Raw genomic sequence first — 10,691 nt, 5'->3', positions numbered from 1 at the left:
TTTGGAACCTCGGGGGAGGCTTTGTCTTTGGTTACAGATGAAGAGAGGAAGGGTCTGAGAGGTTAAGCAAGTTTGTTACTGGAAAGGGGTTCCGGAACAATCCAGACCCTAAGAGAGGTTTCTTGGATCTCAAAGAAGAAAGAATTCGAGGCGAGTCCATAAAGTGAAAGCAAGTTTATTAGGAAAGAAAAGGAATAAAAGAATGGCTACTCGGGCTGGGCGCAGTGGCTCACTCCTGTAATCCTATAACTTTGGGATGCCGAGGCAGGTGGATAACCTGAGGTGAGAAGTTCGAGACCAGCCTGGTCCAACATGGCAAAACCCTGTCTCCACTAAAATACAAAAAATTAACTTGGCGTGGTGGCAGGTGCCTGTAATCCCAGCTACTAGGAAGGCTGAGGCAGGAGAATCGCTTGAACCCAGGAGATGGAGGTTGTAGTGAGCCAAGATCACGCCACTGCATTCCAGTTCGGCCAACAGAGCGAGACTCCATCTCAAAAAAAAAAAAAAAAAAGAATGGCTGCTCCATAGGCAGAGTGGCCCCAAAGGCTGCTGGTTGCCCATTTTCATGGTTATTTCTTGATCATACGCTAAACAAGGGTTGGACTATTCATGAGTGTTCCAGGAAAGGAGTGGGCAATTCCCGAAACTGAGAGTTTCTGCCCTCTCTTCTGAGACCATGTAGGGAACCTCCAGATGTTGCCATGGCATCTGTAAACTGTCGTGGCGCTGGTGGTAGTGTCTTGTAGCAGCTAATGCATTATAATTGGCACATAATGAGCCGTGAGGACAATCAGAGGTCACTCTCGTGGCCATCTTGGGTTTGGTGGGCTTTGGCCGGCTTCTTTACTGCAACCTCCTTTATCAACAAGGTCTTTATGAGCTGTATCTTGTGCCGACCTCCTATCTCATCCTGTGACTAAGAATGCCTAGCCTCCTGGGAATGCGGCCCAGCAGGTCTCAGCCTCCCTTTACCCAGCCCCCATTCAAGATGGAGTCGCTCTGGCTCACGTGCCTATGACAAGTTTGGCCTGGGTTGAGTGTTCCCTAGTGTGTGGTGGTTGGAGCTGTTCCTAGGAGTAAGAAGTAGTGTCAGTAGGAAACAGGCCTTTGTTAGCCCTGGGGCTGGCACTCTGCCCCAGTATGTCGGCCTCATTTTAGTGGTGACAAAACTGGGGCTCAGAGACATCAACTCCCTCACCACAAACACCCAGACTGTGCGTGGTGGGCTGGGGTTTGAATGTGGGGGCTTGAAGACCCATCATCTCCTCTGGTCCCCCAGTCTCTGCTGCCCAAGAGGAACAGGATCCCAGGATCCAGTCCCCTCATGGCACCAGCCAGGGTGGGTGGAGATGGGGAGGCACAGTTCCAAAGCCCCCCGGACTCTGAGGCAGGTCGGGGGCCGAGAGCAACCCGGATCTGCGGACCCCACCCCAAGAAGAGTGGCTGCATGCCCGGCCCAGCGGGCAGGAGATCTGTGTCCTCAGTAAACGTGACGGCACTTCCCGCTCCTCCAGCCAGGCCGTGCTGTCTTCACGTTTCCAATCATGCGGCGGCCTCTCCAATTCCCAAGCCCAAGCCACAGAGACAGCGATCTGGGGTCCACGTGAGGTTTGTCAGCAGCTCTGACCTGCTGCTTCCCACCAGCCCCGCGGCCGGTTCTGGAAAGCTCTCTGCTGCCCCCTGGTGGGGAAGCTCGGGGCAGGGCTCTGGCTGCAAGCAAGGGATCCCAGAACGTCCTGACTCTGTCACCTCTGCTGGGTGGAAAACCAACCCAGGACTGAAGCAGCAGATGGGTGCCTGATTCCTTATTATCAGAGCTCCACCCACTGGCAAGTCTCTCTTCGGGCCTCAGTTTCCCCTTCCATTAAACGAGGGGCTTGGGGGATACCAAGGAGGGGTAACAGCTTAGTGAGGATGGCAGGTTTCTTCTGGGGAGATGAACACGTTTTGAAACTACATGGCGTGAGTGGTTGCACAGGACTGTGAATGCACAAATGCCACCACATTATTCACGCTGAAATAGTTAATTGCATGTGACGTGAATGTCACCTCATTTAAAGTGTTTAAAAGAGGGGCCTGGGAGAGTGCAGTGTATGTGAGAATCACGTGGAACATCCATAGTCTCTGAACCTCGGTTTGCTTGCCGTAAACTGGCAAAAAGGCCGTGTGAGCTGTGTTCCCTGGGGCCAAGAGATTCCAGGCACTGGGATGAGGCCTCGGGGCCGGAAGGGGAGGGGGCCTGTGGGGACAGCATAGGGGGCAGCCCAGATAAGCCTTTCAATACTGGGTAGCAGCGTCTACACAGGCGGAGATCCCTGCATCTCACTTCCCGCAGGGCTGACTGGTGGCCAGAGGTGGGACTGGCCAGGCTCGGCCCAACCAAGTCTGGGAGCAGAGGACACTGAGTGAGGGATCTCCGGGGTCACCCTCACTGGCCTGTGGCTCTCCTGACACCACAAAAGAGGTCCAGGAGCTGACCTTGGGTCCTAATGGGGGGACACCTTCCTGGCAGCAAGCTGGCAGGGTGGTGTGGTGGTCAGTGTACTGGGCTCTGTGTCTCTGCCCCTACCTGCTGTGTGACGGTGGGCCAGACACCTAATCTCTCTGTGCCTCTGTTTCTTCAATGGCGAACAGAGGCACTAGCAGTCCCCACATCTGGGCACAGTGGCCTGAAGGATAAAGGCAAGGGTGGCACGAGACCTACAGCAAAAGCTCTGAGCAGGGAGAGCAGGGAGCTGCCCAGGGAGTTCCACCACCATCTCTCCTCTGGCCACCAAGGAAACCGAGGCTCATGGTGACCTGGCCCAGGTCTGTTGGATTCAGGGTCCTTCTGATCCCCAAGATCAGAGGGCTGTCACCAGGGAAGGAGCTGGCCCATAGACACAGCCCAGGAAGCACACAGGGAAGGATGCCCTGGGGACTTCAGTATGTTATTGCAAAAAACCGTTTATTGCTATTTGAACCCTGCTTTCATGCCTCCATTTCCCACAAAACGAGACACGGGAGACACCAGGAGAGGCAGGAGACCATCCTGCTTGCACAAAACCCACTCCCTCGGATGCTGTCCTCAGCGAGGGTGGCTGGGGCCAACCAGTGGTCCCACCCGCAGAGTGGCAGAGGAGGCAGGTTAACCCTGCAGACGTTGAGCACTGTGGTGAAGGTCCTGGCCTTCTGGTAGAAGAAGAGCGACTTCTCGCGGTCCAGGAGGAAGTTGTGGGAGATGGTGGCGGGCCACGTGTAGGTCTTCAGCTGTGCCCTTCTTGTTGCCCAGGTCCACGGCGGCTGCCAATGCCAGCTGGTAGTACCCGGCTGCATCAAACGGGTCCCGAAGGGGACAGGCCATGCTCAGCAAAAGCGGGACTCTGAGCTTGTCTTCCCAGAGGCTGTTCCTGTCTCCAGGTCATTCCACATGTCCAGCCAATGCTGGCTCACCCCATGAGCCCCGAAGCCTGTGACACTGCTATGGTCTCAGCTGCAGGAGGTGGGGACAACCCTGAATCCCTGGAAGCCTTCCTGACTATCCCTATGCTCCACTCACCTCAAGCCTCTTGCTCCAGTCCCACCCTGTCTGCAGGCAGTGGCTGCTTTCCCCATGGGCTGAGGTCAGGGCAGATCGTGCCTGCTCTGAGAGTTCCATCCAGGACCTGTGGCTCCAAGCCACAGCAGGGGCACAGTGTTGAGTGACCCAGGCTCCCCTCTGGCCCCTGTCCATGCTGACCATTTCCAGGCCCTCCACGGGCCAGGCCAGGCACAAAACCATCTCACAGGTGTCCTCCCTGGCAATGTTCCCAGAAATATTGACGGAGTGTGACTCCCCAGACATCCACTCCCATTTTCAACGCATCTTTGGCTCAAACTCACCATCCCTGGGTTGGATGCTGCCTCCCAGACCTCCACCTTGACCCTCCCATCTCCACCCCGGCTTCTCCCCAGGTGCCTACTCCACATGGGGGACACCCAAGGGACCTCTCTAAGACCCAGGCCTGGCCTGTCCCTCTTTACCGTCTCAAGATGGCTCCCAGGGCCAAGGACAAAGTCCAAGATACAGCAGTCCATTCCCTCACTGCCCCGCCCCACACACGGAGCAGGGGCGTGAGAAGACCCCGAGTCACCGCCACTGCTCATCCAATGCCCCCTGGCCCAGCCGAACACTGGACTCTGTGCTGGGTGCATGGCTGAGCCTAATATCCTTGCTCCCAGTCTGAGGGACCTGGGACTGAACACTGACCACAAAGGTGGCCCGGGCTGTGGCAGAGGAAATCCAGGAGCCTGTCGGGGCCCAGGAGGCCCCTGACTCAGCTGGGGGTGGGAGGCAAGGGCGTCCTGAAGGGGTGGGGGCATCCTAACTAAACAGGAAGGAGCCCGCCAAAGCATGTCTCTGCATGTACCTGTGCGTGTGCATGTGTACCTGTGTATGTGGTTGTGTGTGCACCTATGCCTGTGTGTGTGCGCCTGTGTGTTTGCTTGTGTGCCCGTGTGTGTGTGTGTGCCTGTATGTGCCTGTGTCTGTGTGCATTTGCATGTGCCTGTATGTGCAGCAGCTAGTGAGTGGCAGGCTGAGCCAGGACACACCTAATCCACCCTATTCCAGGGCTCACTCTCACGTGTAGACTAAAGGGGACCGCATTTTAGAGGCAATCGGCAAGCTTTCAGGCGCCATCCAGCCCAACTTTCTCTCCCACTCCTCTGGGCCCTCAGTCCAGAGCCTCCTATACAAGGAGGAGGGTGTGGCCTTGGAAAGACAGCCGCCCTTGGGAATTCCGAGGGGGCCTCCCTTTGGGAAGCTGGCCTGGGCTGACAGTATGAGGCCCAGAGGGCTGTGCACGAGAAGGAGTGAAGGAGGCCTCTGCCCCTTGACCCTAACCATGGACTTTGGCCTCTCAGGTACTACTCGGCCCTTTCATTCCTCTTGGGCAGGCGGAGTGGGTGGCAGGCTTGACCAAGAGAGATAAAGGCCCACTTCTGGGAGGCCCGTCCCCTGGGTCCCAGGCGAGCCCCTGAGCGGTGAGCAGCGTCCCTCTGGGCCTGACACCTGGCACCTCCCTGGTCTGGCTGGGACTTGGGAAGTCACAGGGACCGCTTCTGACCACCAGGTGTCGCCAGCACTGGGCGGGGGCCTCCCGGGCAGCCCCAGGCCTGTGGTGAGGGATACGGGGCGGGGTCTTAGGGCTGCCCCAGCTCCTCATGTTGTTCTAAGGCCAAGATCTCGGTCCCTGGACTGGAGCGCCCTGGCCCCTCAGCCCATAAGGAGTACTGACGTGGTGCCAGTGCGATGCTGAGGAGGGGCGGGTGCCTGCTGGGCAGAGGGGTGGAGACACCCCAGGTCTGAGTTTGCCAGTCCCAGCTCTACTACCAGGTTCACGTTCACGTAGTAGAGGGTCTCCTCGTCGAACTCCAGAGGCGAGTTGCAGAGCTACAGGGCCTTGAGGTAGAAGTGCTCTGCCAGCTTGCCATGGTCCAGCAGGTGGTGCAGGGTGGCCAGCAGGTGGTAGGCCACGTGCTCATTCAGCCGGTCCCCTAGGGTGCAGGCCAAAGGGGCAGGTGTGAGGACGTGGCTCCCTGGGGCAGTCAGGGCACAGGCCCCTCAGGAGCAGGTATGCAGACCCCGGGCAGCACCTGGCTTGCCTCCAGGCACCTGTGGTCACCTGGGCAGCTCTGGCCAGTCCCTGCCGGGTTCCCAGACTCACTTTCCCATCTGCAAAGCAGAACTAATAAGGCCTGCCCCTGTCTACTGTGAGGCTTTGGCAAAGTCGAACTTGGATGGCCCAGCTCTGCCTACACATAGCCACCTGCCTTTGCTCACTGGTTTTAACCAGGGGAGCCCAAAACCCATGCAGTCCAGGTGCTCCCGGGAACCCTGGCTCCATGCAGCCCACAGACGTGACATCCAACTCCTCCTGGGTGTGTCACGATCAGAGCCCCTTACCTTGGGACTCACCGCATGCCTGAGCTCCAGGTCCCCCTACAGATGCACAAACCCACCTAGGCTGTCTCTGATGTCCTCCCCTTTTCAGGGCGAGTGCTGTGGAGCCTGCATTCAATACATTCCCACATAGCTGCACACCTACTGTGTACTGGGCCCCAAGGCACAAGGTGTTGGGGCATGCGGCCCGCCCAGGGTTCCCTGTCTCTGGAGGAGGACAGACGACCTGGCACAGCACCAGGGGATGCCCGGCCTTAAGGGGCAGGCTGCTGGAAGGGGAACTGGGATTTCATCAGCCAGAGAGCCGGGGGGTTGATGAGGGTGGGACGGGCACAAGACAAAGGGAATGTGCCACTCAGCCTGGCACATACAGGGACCGAGATGCCTGGCATGTCTGGAAGGCAGAGGGCACACTGGGTGGCCCTTGTGGTCAGCAGCGGGAAGAGACAGAGGAAGCACAGCTCAGCACTGCGTGAGAGACCTCGGGCTGTGCCGCACGGCCGGACGGGGAAGTCAGCTAGGCAGATCTGCCTGCCTGGACAGGAGACCAGGAAAATCCAGCAGCTCTTTCAGCTCCTGCCCTACAGACCTGGAGGCTGGGCTCTGGCAAAGTGTCGATCCTGGCAGGGCGGGGGCTCAGGGGACTTACCCAGAGTGATGCTGAGTGCTAGGGCCATGTGGGCAACCTCCAAGCCCTCCTGGGGCTCCTTCAGCGTGGCCAGCAGTGCCACCAGCTTGTTGCACAGCTGCAGCTGCAGCTCTGCCTTGCGGTTGCCCATAGTCACTGCCAGGGGCAGGGCCCGGTCCTACCACACAGGCAGGTGCAGTCAGGTTTTCCGCAGCACCCACCTTGCCCAGCGCCTTCCTCAGAGCTCAAACATGTGCTTGGAGCATCCCACACCCCAGTTACCCCTGCACCTCCGCAGAGCTCTGTGCTCTGGGATAACGCACGGTTCAGACACCCAAGTTGGGTTGAAGAGTCACCTGAGGCCCATCTAGCTACACCCGGCAGCCTCAGACCAGCCTCTCCCACCTGGGCACCGGGGGTCTGACTGGGGGGAGCCAGCACTCCTTTCTGCTCTAAAAACACATTTATCTGTGCCCAGGGCTGAGCCACACCGTGAGATCAGAGGAAGGGAGAAGCCATCCCCGCTTCGGGGTGCTGGCAGACTTGGGTCCTGGCCCTGGCCCTGGCCCTGGGCCTCCCACTGACATGCCCCTGTGCTTCTCTGAGCCTCAGCTTCCTCATCTGGAAGATGGGGACAGGACTTCCCACTCATGGTTGCTTGAGATCATCAGGTGCAAGGGTAGAGCCACTGTCATGTCCAGACCCGAGCGTTTGTCCCGGGCAGGGGCAGAGTCAATATCATTCCCGGTGAGACCACTAGGCAAGGATAGGGCCATTGCCACGTCCAGGCCTCAATCGTTTGTCCCAGGTCAGGACACGGTCAATATCATTCCTGGTGAGACCACTGGGAAACGAAGCATGTGCATGGGTGGCCCTGCCTCCAGGTGGGAGGCCTCTGCCCTGCCACACCTGTGCCTCAGCCCTCCAGGTGCCCCCCTGAGGCCCACCCACAGGCCAGCTCACCCAGTAGAAGGACACGGCTTTCTCCCGCTCCCAGGCCTCGTTGGAGAAGAGACCCACACCTGGCGAGATGGCCACACCCACCTTTGCCAGCCTCCTTCCTCTCACACACTGCAAGTACACCTGAGCATTTTTCAGACCTGTGCATTAGGGCTGCCCCACCACTGGCATGAGGACAATGAACTGAGGCACTTGAGTGCCAGGAGGTGACTGAGCAGATGCAGCCCAGGAGCCCAACACCTGTGAATCCTACCACCAGGGATAGCCCTAGCCCACCCCCCCCTCACTCAAACAGTCTCCGTGGCCCCCAGATTGCTGGGAGCCCATCACCTGGTTCCTTTCTGTGTTGCCACATCCCTGCCGCAGCTCAGGGCCGCACATCAACAGTGTTTGTGGGTGGGCCTGGTCCCCTCTTGGCCATGAGCTCTTGATCCTCCTCAGCTCAAGGAGGTATACAGCAGGTGCTCAATAATGAAAGCTTCACCAGGCTCATGGGCTTCACAATTTGTTCTAGATCACACTGTGTTTGGGAAAGCCTCTGAAAACAGCCGCTATGATAGATTCATTTTGTAAGGAGATGTGCCACGTGTCGCTTGGAGCACGTTCTTCTGTGCTCCTACGTCGGGAGAGACCCCTCGTGGTCCTGCCGTCACTCACCCTTCCACCTCCATCCTCCATCCTCCCACAGGGATCAGGAGGATGCCCACTGCACAGAGCTGTGATGAGCATGAACAGAAGATGGCAGGAGCTCACGCCAAGGTGCTGAGCACGGGGCCTACGGAGTGCTTCTTTCTACTGTGGCTGACATCATCAAACAAGAGGCTGACACGGCTTCTGGAGAGAATGTCACTCACTGAGAAACTGAAACGTGTGACCTAGGAGCCTGTGAAGGTCTAAGAACAAACCAACAAACCAAATGGTTTTGTTTGTTCAAACACCATAGCCTTTTTTTTCTTTTTTTTAATGCTCTACCTTGGTATCATTTAGTTAATTTCAAAGTAAGTCCATAAATACACAATCACAGGACTGAGCATGGAGCATTGTTTCACTTCATATCTTCCAGCCTTTAGGACACATTAAGGAAAGACATGATTCCAGATTCCCATTAGAAAGGCTGCCCTGAGGCACCTGCGGGGGCAGCCAATTGCAGTTGTTGATGCTGCCCCCAAGCTGCTTGGATGAAGCAGAAGATTCCGGAGGTCTCTTCTCTTCTATGCCTCACCCAGGAGAGAAGGTGGGGGGAGAAAGGTGAGAGAAGACAGGAAGGACGAGGGGGAGGGAGGAGAGAGCAGGGGGAGGGAAGGAGGAGGGAGAGAGGAGGGGAGAGGGAGGGAGGAGGGGCATGTTCCATCCACCAAGGCAGCTACACTGTAGAGAGAATGGAGGGTGTGTTGACTCTCAGGACAGCAAGTTCAAGCTGTTTATAATTGTTAGTATAAACAGTGACCAGCTGAGGACAGGGCTGTAATTGGAGTTGACAACGTTTTATTTTCATAGTTGATATTGGGGACCTGGACCTAAAGCACCGTGCCTTGCCCTTTCGCCAGATGGGCCAATGCCTCTCTATACTTGAATCTATTTGACCAAATACCCGATATTGACTAGGAATTATGACATGTAGGATACCCCTTACCACAGTAACGTCAAACTCACGTTCTCAATGCAATTTGCTCAGGGACTGACTTCTAACTCTAGGTGGGAATGTTAAGCTCAGTCCAGTTCAATTCAATAAGCATTTATCAAGAAATTCCTAGACCAAGAGCTGTGTTAGACACTGGCTATGGGGTGCTGGGGATACGAAGATGTGGAATTAGAACTTGACAAGCTCAAATGCTCTCATTTAATTCCCTAATGCAATTACCTAGCTTCAACCTGATGGCTGTAATGTCTAAATTCACTTTTTCTTCATTCCGGTTCTACATAACAAAGCATCAATAATCACAGAGGAATGATTCCGTGTTGGACTATTCAGTGGACAGAGAAGAGCATTCTGACCGGCGTGAGACCCTGTCTCTGTTCCCAGGGAGCCCGTGAGGTGGCTGCACGGAGCACACGCGTGAAGATTCAGGAGCAGGAGCGTCAGGTGACGGGAGGGGCACGAAGGCAGCACCAGACAGATGCCTGCCGAGGGGCCGCTGCAGCCGGGCTGGCCGGGAAGGTCACAGGAGCGGGCACAGGCGTCTCCCTCCAGCCTCACTTGGTTTTCATGAGGACGCCTGCAGGGAAGGGGATGACACCGAAATGCTCTGGCGCTGAGGGGAGGAGGGAGGGACGCAGGGCTGAGGGTTGGCCACCACCCCTTGCGTCCCTGCCCCTATGAACGCTGCCAAAATCCGCCCCAATGGGGAGAAGTGAGGTGGGTGAAACAGGTGGACAGACTTGGCTTCCATGGAATTCACAGATTCCAGTCATTAAAATTCCTTTCTGAGTTTTCTTCGGGAAAACTTTGCAAATGTATTTAGGAACAAGAGGCAGAAGATGAAGCCAACGCAGTTGGGCTCAAACCGCCGCCCTTCTCCTTCTCTCTGCACCCAGCACCCGCCCTGAGCCCGAGTGTGAGGACCCGGAGTTGCCCAGCTCAAGGGCGCGGCCCCTGACCAGAGGAGGCCGAAGTAGGGTGTTGTTACTGAGGAAAAAGGAAAAAGCTGGCATCTTCTTGGCAACCCCATGACATCCAGCCACTGGTTCTCACCACCCCAGAGATGTCCACCCAGGGCAGACAGTGTCTTCAACCAAGCACCACTGACCCAGAAGTGCAGTAATTAGTACACTTTCACCACAGTCACCCACTCCTTCACCTTTACACCCAAGAAAAACATGTTTGCCAGGCAAATTAGATGTCCAGGAGGTGTAAGGAACCCCAAGCCTGCTTTAAGCCTCAGACTTTTGTGACCATTGAGGGCCGTGCACACAAGAGCAAGGCTGCACCCGAACGCTCTGTTCTTGCCGGACGTCACGGACAGACCGCACGGCTCAGCCACATGGACCCTTCCAGGACTTCACGAGAGGGACCTCCGTGGTACACGCAATGACATACACTTCGTTCAGCCTCGAACACACCACGCCCTCGTTCCAGGGTCGGTGATCCACCTCCTGCCATCAGCCCCCCCACCTCACCGAGGGTCTGCATCTGCATCTGTAATAACTTTGCTGTTTTACCCGGGTACTAAAAGGAAG

General features: G+C 56.8%; 1 protein-coding gene across 2 annotated transcripts; it reads right to left on the bottom strand.

Moving 5' to 3' along the window:
• Positions 1-3,055: 3,055 nt before the first annotated feature.
• On the bottom strand, positions 3,056-7,943 carry LOC117073640 (SH3 domain and tetratricopeptide repeat-containing protein 1-like). Of its 2 annotated transcripts, XM_033194790.1 has the most exons (3): positions 7,518-7,943; positions 6,576-6,732; positions 4,871-5,520 (listed from the first exon to the last, which is right to left on the bottom strand). In XM_033194790.1, exons 2-3 carry the CDS (start codon positions 6,703-6,705, stop codon positions 5,417-5,419), a joined length of 234 nt encoding a protein of 77 aa, XP_033050681.1. In that variant the 5' UTR covers positions 6,706-6,732; positions 7,518-7,943; the 3' UTR covers positions 4,871-5,416. The 2 variants fall into 2 exon arrangements, 1 of the variants encoding a protein (XP_033050681.1); XR_004433302.1 differs by lacking the exons at positions 4,871-5,520; positions 7,518-7,943 and adding an exon at positions 3,056-3,475 and having other exon boundaries at positions 6,576-7,095.
• Positions 7,944-10,691: the final 2,748 nt, after the last annotated feature.

The sequence above is a fragment of the Trachypithecus francoisi genome, unplaced genomic scaffold, assembly GCF_009764315.1.
Source record: "Trachypithecus francoisi isolate TF-2019V2 unplaced genomic scaffold, Tfra_2.0 Lachesis_group4, whole genome shotgun sequence".
Classification (NCBI taxonomy): Eukaryota; Metazoa; Chordata; class Mammalia; order Primates; family Cercopithecidae; genus Trachypithecus; species Trachypithecus francoisi.
The sequence above is the reverse complement of the archived record's forward strand: the minus strand, read 5'-3'. Positions and strand labels throughout refer to the sequence as shown.